This window comes from Pseudogymnoascus destructans (genome assembly GCF_001641265.1).
Source record: "Pseudogymnoascus destructans isolate 20631-21 unplaced genomic scaffold scaffold_26, whole genome shotgun sequence".
Classification (NCBI taxonomy): Eukaryota; Fungi; Ascomycota; class Leotiomycetes; order Thelebolales; family Thelebolaceae; genus Pseudogymnoascus; species Pseudogymnoascus destructans.
The window spans coordinates 194,931-214,090 of NW_020167545.1; the positions used below are offsets into that span (position 1 = coordinate 194,931).

General features: G+C 49.5%; 6 protein-coding genes across 6 annotated transcripts; 4 read left to right on the top strand and 2 right to left on the bottom strand.

Moving 5' to 3' along the window:
* Nucleotides 1–222: 222 nt before the first annotated feature.
* Nucleotides 223–2,861, top strand: VC83_08440 (uncharacterized protein; the record flags this gene model as incomplete). The annotated part of the gene is made up of 2 exons (XM_024471992.1): nucleotides 223–1,707; nucleotides 1,755–2,861. Exons 1-2 carry the CDS (start codon nucleotides 820–822, stop codon nucleotides 2,859–2,861), a joined length of 1,995 nt encoding a protein of 664 aa, XP_024320432.1. The 5' UTR covers nucleotides 223–819.
* Nucleotides 2,862–3,449: 588 nt separating this feature from the next.
* On the top strand, nucleotides 3,450–4,133 carry VC83_08441 (uncharacterized protein; the record flags this gene model as incomplete). Its single annotated transcript, XM_024471993.1, has 1 exon — nucleotides 3,450–4,133. One exon carries the CDS (start codon nucleotides 3,450–3,452, stop codon nucleotides 4,131–4,133), a length of 684 nt encoding a protein of 227 aa, XP_024320431.1.
* Nucleotides 4,134–5,164: 1,031 nt separating this feature from the next.
* VC83_08442 (uncharacterized protein) lies at nucleotides 5,165–6,501 on the top strand (the record flags this gene model as incomplete). The annotated part of the gene is made up of 6 exons (XM_024471994.1): nucleotides 5,165–5,291; nucleotides 5,394–5,491; nucleotides 5,544–5,767; nucleotides 5,823–5,908; nucleotides 5,962–6,187; nucleotides 6,294–6,501. 6 exons carry the CDS (start codon nucleotides 5,165–5,167, stop codon nucleotides 6,499–6,501), a joined length of 969 nt encoding a protein of 322 aa, XP_024320434.1.
* Nucleotides 6,502–6,534: 33 nt separating this feature from the next.
* On the bottom strand, nucleotides 6,535–8,332 carry VC83_08443 (uncharacterized protein). Its single transcript, XM_024471995.1, has 2 exons — nucleotides 7,358–8,332; nucleotides 6,535–7,285 (listed from the first exon to the last, which is right to left on the bottom strand). The coding sequence occupies exons 1-2, from the start codon at nucleotides 8,035–8,037 to the stop codon at nucleotides 6,733–6,735; spliced, it is 1,233 nt and encodes a 410-aa protein (XP_024320433.1). The 5' UTR covers nucleotides 8,038–8,332; the 3' UTR covers nucleotides 6,535–6,732.
* Nucleotides 8,333–8,348: 16 nt separating this feature from the next.
* On the top strand, nucleotides 8,349–9,637 carry VC83_08444 (uncharacterized protein; the record flags this gene model as incomplete). The annotated part of the gene is made up of 2 exons (XM_024471996.1): nucleotides 8,349–8,480; nucleotides 9,059–9,637. 2 exons carry the CDS (start codon nucleotides 8,349–8,351, stop codon nucleotides 9,635–9,637), a joined length of 711 nt encoding a protein of 236 aa, XP_024320455.1.
* Nucleotides 9,638–10,628: 991 nt separating this feature from the next.
* Nucleotides 10,629–11,390, bottom strand: VC83_08445 (uncharacterized protein; the record flags this gene model as incomplete). Its single annotated transcript, XM_024471997.1, has 1 exon — nucleotides 10,629–11,390. The coding sequence occupies one exon, from the start codon at nucleotides 11,388–11,390 to the stop codon at nucleotides 10,629–10,631; it is 762 nt and encodes a 253-aa protein (XP_024320454.1).
* Nucleotides 11,391–19,160: the final 7,770 nt, after the last annotated feature.

Genomic DNA, 19,160 nt, shown 5'->3' on the forward strand with positions numbered 1-19,160 from the left:
TCCTTCTCGGACCAAAGAAGGTGGTGTAGAGTGAATGCCCCAATTAAGGAGTTTCTGTACTGAAGAAGTTCTGGGTGCAAGGCTGATAACGATGGGATTTCCAAAATTTAGAATTTAGATAATGTGTTTGCTTCGATGGCAAACTACGACCACCAACCGCCAACCACCAACCACCGACCTCGGACGAATCCGGTGAGTGTTCTCCCTACTTCAACAATGTCTCATCCTCCTCACACAATACATAGTATTGAAGAATGAACTAATGGCCGGAAGCAACAGGTTATTTAAACTCTCTCCCCCTTCCTACGCTTTCAACCTTTATCCCGCCGCTTTGAGATCCCTCTCTCCCCCTGCGCAGCCATCCCATTCTTTGTCCCAACATTCTAGCTTCAAGCAAGGGGTATAATACCCAGTTGATCCATCCAAGTCCGGGTTCATACCCCCAATAATACCCAATACTCTCGGCGCCTCCTTGCTAAGTTCTACATTTCTCTGCGCAAGGAGAGAGAGAGGCGTTAGGAGATGGCTTCAACCATCTTCGCAGCGCCCCTCAGGGCCCATCCCGGATCCTTCGCATGACTGCATGCGGATCTACAATCCAGTTCTCCATGAGTATAAGTCCACTCAGTATTAGGGATACTGTCTCTCAGATCTCTCATATTGATCTTCCTTTTCTTTTCTTCCCTTGCGTCTCCAGAATATCATCTATCATATTCCCCCACCCATGATACATCGTCGTTTCTTGTTTTAGAGGAGGAGCGAGCAAGAGGATTCCAGCAAATACCAACAACCTACCACACCTTTTTTTTTTCTTGAACGATGGCTTGCGAATCATCGCCTCGTCCTCGTCTGCGCGCCGTTTTGTCAGCTTTGCAACGCAGGCCACATGTAATCCGCCGCGCGATGCAAGGACAAGGTCGTTCCAGGGCAGCTGCAAGCTGGAGCTCGATGCCGGAATCTCGAGCTCAAGTTCAAGCTGTCGGCGACGAGTTTGTTAGTGGGATATTGCGACCGAAGTGCTATTATGGCGATGAGATGCCTGGTCCTTTACCAGTAGCAAGTGCAACTTTCGAAATAGTTTCGGCGATGCCGGAATGCCTACCGCAGATGGGTTTAGATCTCCCCGCCTGGGTTGAGAACACGAACCGCCATACACTGCAATCGGGAGGCGGTATTGTCGATGAAGATCTGGTGCCGTGGATGCAGATGCCCCAGCCAGAGTTGTTCAGCGGTATCAGCAGAGCGCAGTATAGGGAAACTCCTCTCTATTCTGAGGCTGGGTCGCCAGATTTATCGCGTGCATATGTCACAGACGAGGTGGCATGTCCGCAGCCGAGGCCGCCGATAGTGTCGTGGGCATCCTGGGCGACGTTTGGGCTGGGTGATAGCTATGCCGGCTTTGAATCTCAAATTTCACCTAAGAGAGGTTCTTCGTCGGATTGCGAGGCTGGGGATGATAACAGCTACTATGGCGATGCGTATGGAGAGGATGGGGCCTCAGTCTCATCGCGGCAGAGTTCAGCTCTCTCTATCAAATGCCAAGGCCACAATATATCGGAACTCGCACCAGTGACTTTTGGTCAGTCAGTAACCCAGCAAGTTGAGGAAAGCGTGGTGCCAAACTCGATGGGCTCAGAGTTCATGGATTGGGCTGGGAGTGGAAGTAGTGGTCGGAGCTCACCGTGTTACTCCGAGTGTGCTTATGAGGTTAGTAATTTGTTCTCTTATGATAGACTTGTAATAACACATGCCAGGAATTCGCGACTCCGCTCGCACCAGCGAGAGCACGTATTGTTCATATATCGGGAGACTGCTCCCAGTTCCCAACCAGGTCTACATCTCTATTCCAACGAGGCTCCTCCGAACATTCGCCAGTCAGAGTTTCTATGGATCAAGTGGCAAACCCAGCCCGCCATCCAGCCTCGCCAGATACGCCCGATTCCACGCCCAAATCCCACTCAAGACCATTCACCCCCTACCCCCAACCAACCTACCTCCTCCCACCCCCCACCCGCCCTCCCCCCACGCCTCCCTTCGGTCCCCACCCCCCCCTCAACATCCACCCCTCCCACCCCGCCCTTCTCCGCCAACGAAAACACATCTGGGGCTCCACCGCCACCGAAATCTCCTCAGAAATCCTAAACGACATCTACGCGGCCACGCGCCTCTTCTCCATCAAAAAACTCACCCTCTCCCATCCCTGCGTGTTCGTCATCCGCAACGCGCGACGCCGCTGGCGCACTTATGAGGGGTGGTACACCAATCCCTCCACCGCGTCGCAAGGACTGTTAGATTCGTTGTCGGCTTCGATGTTCTTGTCGAGCGGCGATCAGAATCCCGCCCCTTCGCCGCGGCCGAGCTCGGACCCGCCGTCGGAGGTGGGGTCGAAGGATACGGAGAGTGAGGCGGTATGGTCGCAGGGACTCGTTACGCGGACGGCGACGCCGGTTACGGATTTGGAGTCTGAGGGGGAGGATGAGGAGGGGAGGTTGTTGCCGGAGGCGGATTTGGGGGCGTTGAGACGGATTTTTCCGGGGAGTAATGCGGAGTGGTATGGGATATTGTATGCGCATATTGTGTGTTATAATTATGTGATGGATCTGGAGCAGGGACCGTCGTTTCAGCATTTGGAGGTGGATGAGGAGAGGGGGAGGAGGCGGGAAGAGGAGGATGAGAGTGTGAGGTGTGGGTTGATTTTGAGGAACTTGGAGTATTGTATTAGTCGCATTATTTGCCGGATGAGGGGGATGAATGGAAGGATGGCGGATAAGGAGGCCGGGGGGGGGCTGAGGGAGTCGCACTTGGTGCTTACACGCTCGTTGTCGGCGTTTATAAGGTCTTGTGAGGCGTCGATAATGTAGGATTGTCGGGGCGTGGTGGTGTAATTTTTAAAGTTTTAGAAATATTATAATTAGACTAGAATAGACTTACATTCAATTGGAGCAGATTTTTTTAATTCTAAGTACTTAATATATAGTGAAAGCTCGGTATAAGCAAAGGCAAACTTTATAACCCGGATATGGATCTTGATGTCTAGGAACCCAACTTTGCTCAACGTTGGGGCTGGGATTATAAATTGCTATAGCTTATCATTTCTTCAACTGAAAGGTGTCTTTTCCGACATTCTACTTTAAATCAACTCCATTACGAACCCACGGCATGTGATAACTCGAGGTCTAACAAAGTATGACGCGAAATGCTGACGATAGCTGTGATATCGGGCCGGCAAAGTTCCGTAGCAAAAATGCGGGGTTTATCTTGCCGTTCCCGCGATCTACCGGCTTGATTCCACCACAATTAATAATCATATAAGTTATAGAAGTGAGTCAACCAGAAAGTCTGCTATATAACTACACATAAATCATACAAAATCATTAAAGTTGTTAAGACAAATTACCTCTCCTTAACCTCCAGAACCCCAAAGGAAACATCCAATCTTACCCCTCACCATGTCGACCACCGTCACAGACACCTTCCAGGCCTACGTCTACTACCGCTCCTCCTGCTCCGGCCGCCTCCGCATCGCCCTAAACCTCAAATCCATAACCCCAACCTACAAATACGTCAACCTCGTCGCCAAAGAACAGCGCAGCGAGGAATACACCCTCATCAACCCCTCCCACACCGTCCCCACCCTCATCATCACCCCCTCCTCCGGCGCCGCCCCCATAAAACTCACCCAATCCATTCCCGCCCTCGAATACCTCGAAGAAGCCTACCCCTCCCTCCGGCCCCTCCTCCCCAAAGACCTCGCCGCCCGCGCAACAGTCCGCACCCTGACCGCCATCATCGCCGCGGACGTGCAGCCCATCACCAACCTCTCGATCCTGAACCGCGTCGAGGCGATTGGGGGGGACAAGGCGGTATGGGCGCGCGAGATCATGGCGCAGGGCTTGCTGGCGTATGAAGCGGTTGTAAAGGACACTGCGGGGACGTTCTCGGTGGGTGATGAGCTGTCGATGGCGGATGTGTGTTTGGTGCCCGCGATGTGGGGGGCGGAGAGGTTTGGGGTCGATTTTGGGGAGATGCCGACGGTGAAGAGGATTTATGAAAGGTTGGCGGCGATGGAGGAGGTGAAGAGGGCGCATTGGTCGAGGCAGGAGGATACGCCTAAGGAGCTTAGGAGTGAGTGATTTGGGGAATGTTAGTTGGGGAGAGGATGGAGGGAAGGCATGTCTGGTGAGTTGCGCGATATTGGATGAGAGGGGAGGCAAGCATCGTGAGCCTCGAGGAGGAGTTTGGGTAGCATCGACGCGGGCACAGCAGGAAAAAGGAAGAATGAAGCCGGAAGAAGGAACAATGAGGCCGGAGATACACTCCAGACTTAGCCAGCCTGCCAAAATATGATAGGTTCGACAATTTGGAGGCGGAGGCCGGAAAGAATACTCTAATTATCAAGCAATGATCACAACTGTCATGCACCGGAAATAACCTCACGCGCCATCAAGAAGCTCTCACGGACTCGGTTTTTGCGTAAACCGGAGAGACGACCGAGATGATCGGCGAATGACTCGCTCCATATATTTCGCTGGATCGTCATCTCCGCAGCCAAACACGACATTCTGTTCGCCTTAGAACAAGTTTATACGCCAGATGCGGAACTGACTGCCTTTCTCCGGTCCCAAAATATAAGCCTGCCTTGCCCATCTGCCACCTGGGCCCCGGTTCTCCCACGAGGTCTCACTATTCCGTCCTCCGTAGAATAAAATACACATTTTAAACTTCTCATTCCAGAATGGGCAGCTATTGATGGAAAATGCTGGCCGTCGGGGGATGTTGAAACAACCTTCATCTAAATTCTTGGCGGCCAAACTGGGAGCCCCCCGACGAGCTTCCCCACCGACCCTTATTCGTGGAATGTTGGCGCTCCGCCGGTTCCGTCGCCGTCCCTTGAGGGCTGGAGACCTTCGAGAATACCTTGATTGAAGGCTGTTGTGGATGGCTGCGTCCTGAAGAATATTGTTTCCTTGGCTGGCCGCGTATCCTTCTCGAGCTGCTTGGAGTGCTCTGACACCGGCACGGATCGCCACTACGATCTACCCCGCAACACCTTAATCTATCTGGCGAGCCCAGAGAGGAGCTGCCGGCGTTAACTCCCAATGTGTACCTTTCTTGGCAGCTCGGCGTTTATGCTTCGACGACGCCTTGCTCAGGAGGCCCTGCCATGGGATTGACCTCCGTGGATAGCATGGCGATTACTTCTCCTTCCTTAAGTTCTTCATATCAGTGGGGAATTGTAGTTCCGGACTATGGAGGCTTCTATCCTCCTCCGCGGCATTGCAAGAGTATAAGTATGTGACGATCCTGGTTTCTTGCTCTTTACTCCTCTCAGCATCTCTCAATCTTCACACACATTCAATAGTTACCTATTCCGCCTCATCATCAACATGAAGCTCTCTATTCTCTCTGTCGGCCTCCTGTTGGAGCCGTTGCCGCTGTGCCAACCGCCACAACTGACAGCCCTATTGTCAAGCGCGCCTCCATCAACGACGTGAGCTTCCATATTTTGCTAGCTGCCATGACCACCACTAATGACTTCCCAGGTTGGAACTGGTTACGCCAGCCAGAACGGCGGAACTAGCGGAGGAGCCGGCGGAACCACCACTGTCTCCTCCTTCGCTCAGTTCACTGCCGCTATTGCTGGCACCGCGAAGAAGGTCGTCGTTGTCTCTGGCCCTATCACCCAGGCCTCTAAGCAGATCAAGATTGGAAGCAACACCAGCATCATTGGCAAGGACTCCAAGGCCGTTCTCACTGGTTTCGGACTGTAAGCTTGACCCCCCTCCTTGTCTCCATAGGCTCCATACTAACGAGTTTTCTAGCATCGTCAAGGAAGAGTCCAACGTCATAATCCGCAACATTGCCATCTCCAAGGTTCTTGCTGCGAACGGTGATGCCATTGGTGTCCGTAAGTTCTCTCCACTTGCCCAGCCTCCCAAAGTACCTCCTAACAATCCACAGAGCTGGCCAACAACGTCTGGATCGACCACGTCGACCTCTCCTCCGACCGTAACCACGACAAGGACTACTACGACGGCCTGATCGACTTCACCCTCGCCGCCGACTTCGTCACCATCTCCAACAGTTACATCCACGACCACTGGAAGGCCTCGCTGATCGGCCACTCCGACTCCAACGGCGCCGAGGACACCGGCCACCTCCGCGCCACCCAGAACAACAACCACAAGTACAACATCAACGCTCGCGCCCCCACCATCCGCTTCGGTACCGGCCACATCTTCAACTCCTACTTCTCTCAGTGCGGTTGAGTCAACACCCGCGATGGTGCCCAGGTCCTTGTGGAGAGCAACGTCTTCTTCTAAGCACCTCTACTCCACCGACGCCGGATACGCCGTCGCCAACGACGACGACTTCGGAAGCGGCTCTAACACCACCCTTGCTGGTACCCTCAAGACCGTCCCTTACTCGTACAGCGAGTTGGGTAGCACTAAGGTCAAGGCCGCTATTGAGGGCAAGGTTGGCAACAACCTCAGCTTCTAAATGTGTTGTGAAAGATAGGGGGAGAGAGGGAGGAAGAGAGGGGGAGAGGGGGCAACTGAGTTGCTTGACCTAGTTAAGGGCATATTTCATGCTAGTTCCGTGTAGATACTATATGCCTTATTCTTGCTCCCCATGCTTTATTTACACTTTGTGACCACCAGCCCAAAAATTCATGTCCAAGAAAATCACCCCCTCAGCCGCTTCTCTAAAAATCGCCCAGAAAGCCACCACTCAAACCAGATTCCCCCTCACCTCCTGGTCCCTCTCAAGCGCCTCGAACAGACTCCTGAAGTTGCCCGCGCCAAACCCTTCGAAGTTGTTGCGCTGAATAATCTCAATAAACACCGTCGGGCGATCAAGCAAATGCTTCGTGAACAACTGCAACAGATACCCCCCCTCATCGAAATCAATCAATATCCCCAAGCGCTGCAGAGTCGCAAAGTCCTCCTCAAGCGTCATCCCCTGCTTCTTCAACTTCAACCTCATATCCACATAGTAGCTCTCCGGGATAGTAATAAACTCCACCCCACGCGCACGCAGCGCCGTAACAGCGGAAATGATATCCTTTGTGCGTAGCGCGATGTGCTGCACGCCCGCCCCGCCGTAGAAGTCGACGTACTCCTCGATCTGGGACTTCTTCTTGCCGATCGCGGGTTCGTTGATGGGCATCTTGATGCGCTCGTCGGGGGAGGCCATGACGACGGATTTTAGGGCTGAGAACTCGGTACAGATGTCTTTGTCGTCGACGGACCAGAAGCGGTGGAAGCCGAGGACGCGCTCGTAGCTGGGTGGGGGTGTTAGCAAAAGGGGTTCGTGGATGTGAGGGGTTGGGAAAAAGGGGGGGGGGGGGGCATACTATTCGCAGATGTTGTCCATCTCGTCCCAATCTTGGTTGCCGACGCAGTGGTCCATGGCCTCGAGAGTGATCTTGGGAAGAAATGTGTTCAGGGGATCTTCGGCATCAGGTGCAGCCTTGAATCCTGGCAGGAAGACGCCCTTGTACTCCTTCCTCGAGATCAAAGTATGTGTCGTCTCACCATACGTCTGAATCGTCGCGACTCTAACGCTCCCAGACTCATCCGTTACCGTCTCCGGCGGCGAGACGCTCTTCCCGCCGTTCTTCACAGCCTGGTTATACACCTCATCCACATCATCAACCTCAAACGCAACATCCTTGACCGCATCACCGTGCTTCTCCATATGCGCTTGGATCTCAGCGAGCAGCTTCTTGTCCTTGGGGTCCTCAGCCTGGCTGGCTGAGCGCAGCGGCGAGGTGAGCACGAAGGTCACGCTGCCGTTGCGGACGGCGTAGGAGGCGATGGCGCGGGAGCCGGTGGACAGGTCGCGGAAGGCTACCTTGTGGAAGCCCATGCGGGCGATGTAGTAGGTCGCAGCCTGCTTTGCGTTGCCGACGTACCAGTGCACATGGCCGTAGCCCCTGTAGTCTAATGTGGAAGCTTCTTGTGTGGATGAAGGAGCAAATGTGGCTGGAGTCGCGGTCGGGGGGGACGAGCTGAGCTCGGCGTGAGGGGCCATTTTTTCAGGTCCTGTGAGGGGGTGATGATGGTATCAAGAGAGGGTGAAGCTTCTTGATCTCTTTTTGGAGTATATATGAATATGGGAGATTGATATTAAAAGATATGGTATCGAATGAGAATGGTCTGAAATGAGAGGTTTCACTGAAATCATGAACAAGAGAGACATATATGTACTACCGTATGATTTCACCAGGTATCGCCCATGGCCGCCATGCCCTTAGCAACTCCCCTTTCCAACACGCCGACCAAATGCGCATGACGCTGAGGTAGGGGCGGAACGGTGTAAGGCGAAGAGGGTGGTCGGCCATAATGCCGCGAGGAACCGCCCTGAAGCGACGGATTCGGGTGACTAAGCGACTGCGGAATAGCACCGCGGCAGCATACGCGGGGGATGGGGAGAAGCGGCAAAGTGCGGCAGCCGCTGGCGCTAGATGTTATTGGGTTAGTGCAGTACATGCTTAAGTACTCTATCGATGGCTTCATTTTGACAGATGGAAGGCAAGCCGCAACGGAAGCCGAAGTCACTCTTCACCGGATTTCGCGGGGGAGGTACAATGGGTTAAATAAATAACCGGTAAGCGCAGGCAAGTCACTAGCTAAGGCTTCTTCTACGCCACGTTATATTCTTATTTTATTTGATAACTTCATCTACACCCTCTATCTTCTTATCATTCATACCTCTCAAAGCCCTCGCGGATATTCACACCAGAGATACACACGGATATTGCAGCTACACGGGACTGCTAGATATATACAGAGCAATTGGAGCTACACGCCACCACCAGAACCACACACAGCCATCGGGCATACACAGAGCCATCAGAGATACACCCAGTTATCAGAAACACACGCAGCCATTCTATCACCTCCTCAACACCATCCGTCCCAATGTCCATCCTCACCCCCCGCGACTCCGCCATCCTCTCCTCCCTCTTCACCTCCGACCCCCCCGCCCCCGCCTCCCTCCCCCCCCACCACCACCACCTGGGCTCCCCAATTTCCCAACCTCCCTCCTCCAGCAAATCCAAACCCTCGAATCCTCAGCCCTAAAACCTCTCAACACCGCTTCACCCCCCCCTTCTACAATCCAAACCGCCATCGACGAGCTGACATCGCTCATTGAGGCACACCCTGCGTATCCATCTGCCTACAACAATCGCGCCCAGGCGCTACGGTTGCTGCATGGCTCGGATCTCACAGTTGCTTCGGCGAATGAGAGCGCTATAATGACCGATCTCGCCGAAGCAATCCGGTTATGCACGCCCACAACCACAGGACTCCAAGCCGACATCCTAGCCAAGGCCTACACCCAGCGCGGCGCCGTCCTCCTCTTAACCTCAACCACGATGCGAACGCTCGAGACCGACAGTAGCAAGAGTGAAGGAGCAGTGCAGGTGCAGGTGCTGGGCAGCAAATCAGCGGACGAGGTGGAGGAGATGGCGAGAGCGGATTTTAGGGAGGGAAAGAGGTGGGGCGGGGAGGTGGCGGGGGAGATGGATGTTAAGATGAATCCGGTGAGGAAGTTGTGTGGTGAGATTGTGAGAGAGGCGATGGTGAGGGATTTGAGGGAGAGTGGGGTGTTGCCGGCTGAGGATTAGGGGGGGTGCGAGGGGAGCAGGATGTTTGTGATGATGGAGTATTGGTGTTTGGGTGGGAATATTGCAAGCGTTTTATCGATGGGGGGGGGATGGCGGATGTAAGATGGAATAGAGAAAGCGAATGAAAAAAATTAGATGATCCTAAGCTATGAAGAGGGTTTTGTGTCGTTAAGTCGTATAAGCCTTCTTAGCCCTCAGTCCCACATGCTTGTCTCCGCCATAACAGCCATAAATAAGAACGAAACCCACTCTCATCCCATCCACCAAGCCCAGCATCCAGCAAAAAGCAAACAAGAAAACAATACCATAGACTTCTCAACTACTCATCATCATCTCATGAATCATCGCCATTCTCCCCGACGCCTTCGTGCCTTCGGCTTTACGCAGAGAGTGTGCTGTTAGTCACTATCGTCCTCATCACCCCTGGAACCATATTCCCGCTCAAATCCTGCCTCAACCTCCACCTTCTCTTTCTCCTTCTCCTTCTTCTCCCCCGCCGTCGTCTCAGTCTTAACCTTCTTCTCCCCCGCCGTCGTCTCAGTCTTAACCTTATCCGCACCCTCACTCGCCTCCCCACCCCCCTCCATCACCGTATCAGCCGCCTCGACAACAACGGTACTATCCGACGACGCACTCTCCGCCACCTCCGGCTCCGCCTCCCCAGCCGCCTGCTCCACCTCTGTCTTCGTAGCCACAGCCACCAAGGACGCCAAAAACAGCTCCTTCAAAATACGCAAAACTAAACCCCTTCGTAAACCCCGCCAACACACTCGCCATCTGCGTCGTCACCATCACCGTCACCGTCTCTTTCCCCTCCAATTTATTGCCCCAGTACGCGCAGTATACCTCTCGCTATGCCACACCAGGGAGTCCCAAGTGGTACTTCCTATCGAACCGACTAGGTCGCTTGGCGATGGCGGGGTCGAGCTTGTTGAGGTGGTTCGTGGAGCCGATCATACAGATTCCATCGTTTGATTCGAGGCCATCGACCTCATTGAGGAAGTACGCGCGGATTTTCGTACGAGCGAATCGAGGTCTTCAAAGATAAGTAGACACGGCGCCAATGTGCGCGCGCGACTGAAGATCTCGCGAATACTGTGTTTCGGGCCATACGAGCAGTTATCGAGGTTCTTAACGTACGACTAGGGATCTTGCGCTCGCCGGTCTGCAGGGTATTGATAAGGGCCTTGATGCTCAGCGTCTTCCCGTTTCCAGGGGTGCCGTGAAGGATGGTACCGCGCTTCCAGGGGATGTTGAGGGAGGTGTACATTTCCTCCGAGTCGAAGAAGGTGGTGATGTCGGTGATGATGCCGTCTTTGAGGGAGGGGGAGAGGATCACATCCGACCACTTTGTGCCCATGACGCTGAGGTAGAGTTTTCGGTCTTTGCGCCAGGTGGAGTTGTCGAAGACGTAGATCTCGCTGTGCACGTCGGCGCTCCATTTTCCTACGGCCATGAGCAATTTGTCGATCTGTTGCTTTGCTGCTTCTGAGGCGGCGGTGATGGCCTCGGGGGTGGTCTCGGGGTTCGCACCTAGTGGCCATTTGCGACTGAGGAGGTAGACGACGGCCTCTTTCGTACCATATGCACTGGATTCATACTCTACGTGGTAATAGAGATACTCGTTCCCTTCCCACACATACTCCCAAAGCCCAACCCGGACCTCGTTCTTTAACTTGCCGTCAGCGTTTTTTTTTCTTATTTTGCTGCATTGGCGGCTTGTACACCCGACTGATATCATGGTTGTTACCATGTATGGGCGTAGCCGTCGCCAGCCTGTACTCCACAAAGCTTAGAAGGTGGCAATAGGTGACTTTGGTGGCAACGATTTCGTACTCCGGATAATCCCTGCGGAGAGCATTGTAGATGGAAAGCTCGGTCGACGCGCGTTTGTTGGCGAAATGGGAGAGGATGAAGAAGAATGCACTCTCATGAGCAGCTGGGGGAGCAGGGACGTCAGTCATTGTGGTGAAATTGAGCAAGACAGAGGGGAGTGATTTGAACGGCGAGGAGAGAGATGGGATTTGAGGAGAGAGGAGACGCAATGAGAACAATAAGAGGAGGTCCCAGCCTTACTTATAGAGACCTAATGATGCTAATGGTCTACGTAACCCTTCCAGGGAGATGTGAATCCATATAATTAAAACATAAAATCAATAGAACTACTATCACTATCGTATGCAGTGATGCCAAAGCAGACAACAGACAACAGGCAACAAGGCTGAACATCGGAGAGTCTTTCTTGATTAGCTGGCTGTGGGTAGCTGCATATACTGGTGTTACCCAAAAGCCCGATGATGGACCGCCGTGCACAGCCAGCTAGGAACAGATTTCTCTGTCCTTCCACCAACACTCATGAGTCTAAGTCGGGTTGAGTTAGCTAACTCATGAGTCTGAGTCGGGCCTCTAACTCATGAGTCGGCTTGAGTTGCTCACCCTGGTTATATTGGAGCGTTCAGTGATGCAGCAACCTCAAAATTAGGTGGCAACAGCAAGTTGTGCGTGCGACAGCAAGATGTGCAACACATAAAACGAAGAAAAAGACGCCTTATATAGCAACTATATAACTATATAATTAAAACATAAAATCAATAGAACTACTATCACTATCGCTACTGCCACTATCGCTACTACTATCACTTTGATCCTTACTATACCGTAAATTTTGATTTCAACCCTTCCTTCTTCCGCTCTGTGTAATGGTGGGTGCACCAGATGTGAGAATCTAGCCACCCAGGGGAAGGGATGGTTTTACTAAGACAACACACTGTCTTAGGAAACAGAGCCAAAGGGTTGTAGCTTAGACTATTCCACAACGCAGCAATCAAGTATATGATGTCGTGGAGCGGTTTAGACAAGTTGTAACAAATGTTGAGTCTGAGAACTCAGGGATAAGTCAGAGGTTAGCACCTCACTGACTTTTCAGAAACAAGGAATAACAAGATCAATGCTTGGAAGCTTGGAAAAGACATAGAAGTATGTGATAATCGATTTAATGTATTGTCTGCTTGCCCTTTCTTAAGGAAAGGGCAATACCCGTTCCGCTCTCCGTGCATCAATGCCAGCATGGAGCTGCAGCTTATACTCAAGGTTAACCATGCGCTTTCTCTCTCTTCTCTCTCTTGCTTCTTCTCTCTCTTGCTCCTTTACTATCTTCGTATGAATCTTCTTCCGTGCTTGTTCAACTGTAACAGCTCCACCCTTTTGAATAGATTTTCTGCTTCTAACTTTCCGTTGTCTTTGCTCAGACATAATAGTAGTAATTTGCATAAGCTCTGAGGTAACCAAAGTACTTTCTGTTAACTGTACTTGAATCTCTGTATAAGAAGATGTCCACTTTTGCCGTGATGGTGAACTAAGAATCTCTTCAAATCTTTGACTCCAATTTGAAAGATCTTGACTTGCTTGGATTGCTTGCCTTGGTGTTTCTAAAAGTGCTGGTTTTGCGTATATTTCCACTTTCTTTTCTATCTTCTCGTAGTTTGGTGGCCAAATACCAGAGTCTCTAAACGCTTTCATACAGTTTCCCTTTGTAAACGTTTGTGTTCGGATTGTAGGTAAGTCTCGGAAGAATGAAATAACATTATAGTCAACATCAAAATTCTGAATTGCTTGTTGAATAGCACGGCGGTGCCAATGGTTATACAGTGCAAATACTGTAACATCAAGAGGTTGTAGTATATGTGTAAGGTGAGAAGGAAATACATGTAAATGTATATTGTTTTGATGTGCAAGTATTATAAATTCTGGAACTTCATGAGAAATGTGAGAGTCCATTATAAGCAACTTCGTCTTTGTAGAGGGTGCAGAATGTTGAATAAAATGCTGTAGATATTCCATTGCGAGCTCAGAGTTTGTATATCCTGAATCTGATACTGCAACTCTCTCATCACCATGTAGATTATCATGGTACCAACTTTCCATATGAAGCTTTTCTTGAATTATTAGGAACGGTGGAAGTACAATGCCAGCAGCTGAAATTGTCTCTATTATTGTGAGACTTTGACAATTCTCTGGAGCTTGTATATAAAGCTATACAAATTAGAATAATATAATGTAAGATGGGTACATATAACGTACCTCCTTTACTGCTGTTGGCACTAACACATGTTCACCGGTGCTCATTCCCACTCAGAACCCAACTTCATCAAAGTTGTAGATGTTAGCTGCAGTAACATCTAATTGATTACACACATCTTTGAATCCATGAAACCATTCTTTGATAGCTGATACATCATGAGAAGCAACACGTGCTGCTTCAATTGGCTGGGTTTTAATGGTGTGGAAAGTCTCATGTTGAGTCTTAATCCAAGTCTGGAACCACCGTTGAGACGGTGGTGGATGCGTCGGGATTTCAGCTGCTAGTAGTTGGCAGATAGCATTAAACACCATTGGCTTCGTTGCACCGTACCCATTTTCATATGACCGTTGAATGTATCTTTGTATAGCTATAACTTGTATATCTGAAAGTATTCTGTTCTTACCTCCGTGAGGCTTTGGTGGTTGGCGTTGCGCCATGCGTTGCATACGGAGTGTGGTTGGGAGTACATGGTAGATTCTAGCTGCTGCGGCGATAGTCTCCATTGGGTTCTGATTTAGGAAATCAATTGCTTTTTGAATAGCTTCATTTCTAGCTATATCAATTGACATGATTGTAACTTTACGTGTCAATTGTTGTCCAGATAGTCGCGTTGTCCTGATGTCGCATTGGACGTGCTCGCGTTTGCCGAGAGAGCAAGGATCGCTTTCGCAGCAAGGATCGCTTTCGCCAACCGCCTCCAGGCGGTGGTTTGGAAACAAACGATTACACTAGAGACAACTCTTGAGAGAGAGTTGTGCTTTGTGTTCTAGAGAGAATCAAACTCACAAGTTATGACATGGCTATATAGCTAACTACTTATGGATAGTAACCCTACCTGCTACAGTGTAGCAGCCGCTATCCTAATTAGGCAATTATGATGCCAAGCCTACTAGGGTTTATGTTTCCTACTATGGCTAGAAATGGAGCAGCGTTACAGCAAATCTAAATTGCTCTGGTTATGAGCCCGGGATGTACAGAGCATAATCGTCGTGACCAAACTTTTCGCTTCACTCAAGGTTGGAGTAAGCAACATGCGCCACTTCACGCGAGAAGGAAGCAAGTTGCGCCAACTCATGATTTTGAGAGTAAGTACTAGCCCATAGTAATTTGTATGTAAAGGTACATAATCTGCCTACTCTATTGAATTATCACTTTGACTCCCACGCTCGCTCCCATCCTCACTCCCACGTTCGCTCCCACACTTGCCCGCAATCTCATACTCCTCCTCGCCCTCACTTTCAGAGGCTTCCGGGTCAGGTATTGGGTCCTCCCACTCTAGAGGAATTGGGAGGCTGGCATTAGTGTAGAATGCCACCCTCTTTTTCCGGAGGCGTTCCTGCTTCCGGGCCTCAATTCCAGCTCTACGGAGCTGTTTGCGGGCCCAGTTGATAGCCTGGCGGGCCATCCGGGCTTCTTTGGCCTGGAGCTTCTGGGCTAAACAATCAGCTTTTTCAGCCTGAAGCTCGTGGGCTCGGTCAGCAGAGAGCTCGCCTCCAAATTGAAGGCGGGCCCTACTTCGGCTTGCCCGCTTTTTGGACTCCTCGACCTGCCGCCGTACAGTACGCAGGTCAAGCTCCTGGGGTTGGCCGGCTACTACTACCTTTTCAGTGCCGGTAAGTGTCATACTGACATTCGTTGCACTCAGTTTGCTATCAAACTCAAGAGCAAACTTAGAAATCTCCTCCTCAAACCTACAAGTCACCATACATATCTTGGCTTATCACACCAACAACAGAAGCAATACTACTCAACGATTGCTGCAAACTCTTCTACTACATCTGTTTATGCTACATACATCACGGCATATCATTTGGACACTCATTGAACAAGTTATTAAGAAAATCTCCTCCTTAAGGGGGTGGGCCAATACTACCACATGGCATATCTCTACCAACTAGAGGCTAGGAACATGAACGATAGCTCTAGAAGCTTTTACAACCCTCTATGATTCATTACACGTCATCGCTCCTTAGTTACCCACAAGATTGGTTAAGTTATGACATAATTTATCTAGAGGTACTCTGACCTTGGACCTCCTTTTCACTTCCTATAGGCTAGGAACCCAAGAGATGGTTCTATGGGATTCTCTTACGTTCACTACATGATTAGCAAGCTAGTTGTGGGTCGCACTTGATTTCTAATACATTTACCAAGCCTGGTTAGTCATGGAAAGTCATGGAAAATGAGAGAACTACACTCCTTTGTCATAAATAGGATTGCCCTTTCCTTAAGAAAGGGCAAGCAGGCAATACAGTAAATCGACTATCACATACTTCCACGTCTTTTCCACGCTTCCAAGCATTCATCTTGTTACTCCTTGATTTTCTGAAAAGTCAGTGAGGTGTTAACCTCTGACTTACCCCTGAGTTCCCAGACTCAACATTTGTTGCAACTTGTCTGAACCACTTCACTACATCACACACCTGATTGCTGCGTTGTGGAATAGTCTAAGCTACAACCCTTTGGCTCTGTTTTCTAAGACAGTGTGTTGTCTTAGTAAAATCGTCCCTTCCTTGGGTGGCTAGATTCTCACATCTGGTGCACCCACCATTACAGTAAGCCAATTCCTGTAGCTCTGCTTCGAGGGGCTACTAAAGCCTTCTGGAACCCGCTGTTTCCAGTGCTATAGCCCCTCTTCTACCCCCCTAAAAGTCGTGGGTTTAGGTGTAGAAACTCGGATTGGTAGAGTAGGTATAGGCATAGGTGTAGGCTCTATAGTAGGCTGTGAGTACATACGTAGTTTTGCAAGAGCTACAGCACAGCTAACCGGCCAAATACCAGCTTTCTGAAAAGCGGATATTATAGTAGACTCCTTAAAGGTCTGCTCCCGCATGCGAGTGAGATCCCGCATAAAGGACTGGAGGTCATAGGTAATATCCATATGCCTTATAGCTGCAAGCACAGCTTCTCGGTGCCAGTGCTTATAAGGCTGGAATATCCCAACGTCTAATGGCTGTAAAATGTGTGTAAGATGTGATGGGAAGGTATATATGATAATGTTGTGTTCTTCAGCTGCAATGATAAAATCATCGCTTGTATGGCTAATGTGAGAGTCAAGCAGTAGAACCTTCGGCTCTCCATTATCATATTGAGCTGTATGCTGCGCAAAGTGCTGTAGATACCGGAGAGCAAGCTGGCTATTAGTAAATCCAGAGTCGGAGAGCAAGAAGAGCTCTGTTGTAATGGTGGGTGCACCAGATGTGAGAATCTAGCCACCCAAGGAAGGGATGAATTTACTAAGACAACACACTGTCTTAGAAAACAGAGCCAAAGGGTCGTAGCTTAGACTATTCCACAACGCAGCAATCAGGTGTGTGATGTAGTGAAGTGGTTCAGACAAGTTGCAACAAATGTTGAGTCTGGGAACTCAGGGGTAAGTCAGAGGTTAACACCTCACTGACTTTTCAGAAACAAGGAGTAACAAGATGAATGCTTGGAAGCGTGGAAAAGACGTGGAAGTATGTGATAGTCGATTTACTGTATTGTCTGCTTGCCCTTTCTTAAGGAAAGGGCAATCCTATTTATGCTAAAGGAGTGTAGTTCTCTCATTTTCCAAGACTTTCCATGATTACCAGGCTTGGTAACTGTAGTCGACATAAGAGAATCCCATAGAACCATCTCTTAGGTTCGTAGCCTATAGGAAGTAAAAGGAGACCTTTACCATAGCCACACGTAGTATTTTATATAGTAATTTAATCCAATTTATTTAATGGAAGAGACTCCACTATCAAATGCCTGTAAATGGCTAGCAGAGAACCCCTCAGAATCTGCGACTACTGCCAGTCGACTTTTCAAGGTCGCGCGATCGTCAATACGGTCGAGTATTGCCCGAGCAGCTCGACGGCAGCAGCAAGCTCAGCAACAGCAGCTACCCCAACACGGGGGTAATGTCATACTGACATTCGTTGCACTCAGTTTGCTATCAAACTCAAGAGCAAACTTGGAAATCTCCTCCTCAAACCTACAAGTCACTATACATATTTTGGCTTATCACACCAACAACAAGAGCAATACTACTCAACGATTGCTACAACCATCTATGATTCATTACACGTCATCGCTCCTTAGTTACTGGGCCAATATTACCACATAGCATATCTGTAATGGTGGGTGCACCAGATATGAGAATCTAGCCACCCAAGGAAGGGATGAATTTACTAAGACAACACACTGTCTTAGGAAACAGAGCCAAAGGGTTGTAGCTTAGACTATTCCACAACGCAGCAATCAGGTGTATGATGTGGTGAAGTGGTTTAGACAAGTTGCAACAAATGTTGAGTCTGAGAACTCAGGGGTAAGTCAGAGGTTAGCACCTCACTGACTTTTCAAAAACAGAGAATAACAAGATCAATGCTTGGAAGCTTAGAAAAGACGTAGAAGTATGTGCTAGTCGATTTACTGTATTGCCTGCTTGCCCTTTCTTAAGGAAAGGGCAATCCTATTTATGCCAAAGGAGTGTAGTTCTCTCATTTTCCATGACTTTCCATGACTAACCAGGCTTGGTAAATGTATTAGAAATCAAGTGCGACCCACAACTAGCTTGCTAATCATGTAGTGAACGTAAGAGAATCCCATAGAACCATCTCTTGGGTTCCTAGCCTATAGGAAGTGAAAAGGAGGTCCAAGGTCAGAGTACCTATAGACAAATTATGTCATAACTTAACCAATCTTGTGGGTAACTAAGGAGCGATGACGTGTAATGAATCATAGAGGGTTGTAGAAGCTTCTAGAGCTATCGTTCATGTTCCTAGGCCTCTAGTTGGTAGAGATATGCCATGTGGTAGTATTGACCCACCCCCTTAAGGAGGAGATTTTCTTAATAACTTGTTCAATGAGTGTCCAAATGATATGCCGTGATGTATGTAGCATAAACAGATGTAGTAGAAGAGTTTGCAGCAATCGTTGAGTAGTATTGCTTCTGTTGTTGGTGTGATAAGCCAAGATATGTATGGTGACTTGTAGGTTTGAGGAGGAGATTTCTAAGTTTGCTCTTGAGTTTGATAGCAAACTGAGTGCAACGAATGTCAGTATGACCTGATCCCCCTTTTAAGGACGTTTGTGGGCTGTCTGCTTGCCCTTTAGCCAGGTGGCTTTCTTAGAAAGAAATTCTAGAATGAGCTTAGATGCATTTTTTAGATTTCTCTTAGGCTCCCAAGTGTTGTCACTTGTAGGATAGCCTTTCCACTTAACGAGGAAGTAGTCCTGACCTCTAAGTGTCTTTTTGTCAAGGATAGACTCTACTTCATATTCTGGTTGATCCAAGATCAGAACAGGAGGTGGAGGAGACTGAAGTGGTCTTAAGGAACTTTCTTGTGCCTTAGACAAGAGAGATGCATGGAAGACATTATGGATAGTCCAAGTAGGTGGTAATGCAAGCTCGAAAGCATTCTTGCCAATAGTCCTTGTGATCTTAAAAGGTCCAAGTCTTTTAGTATCAAGTTT

What these genes read in the sequence shown, in the direction of transcription:
- VC83_08443 (XM_024471995.1), bottom strand. Translation starts at nt 8,037, where the DNA reads ATGGCCCCTCACGCCGAGCTCAGCTCGTCCCCCCCGACCGCGACTCCA. An exon ending in ATGGACAACATCTGCGAATA is followed by an intron (nt 7,286 to 7,357) that starts GTATGCCCCCCC and finishes ACCCCCACCCAG; the next exon opens with CTACGAGCGCGTCCTCGGCT.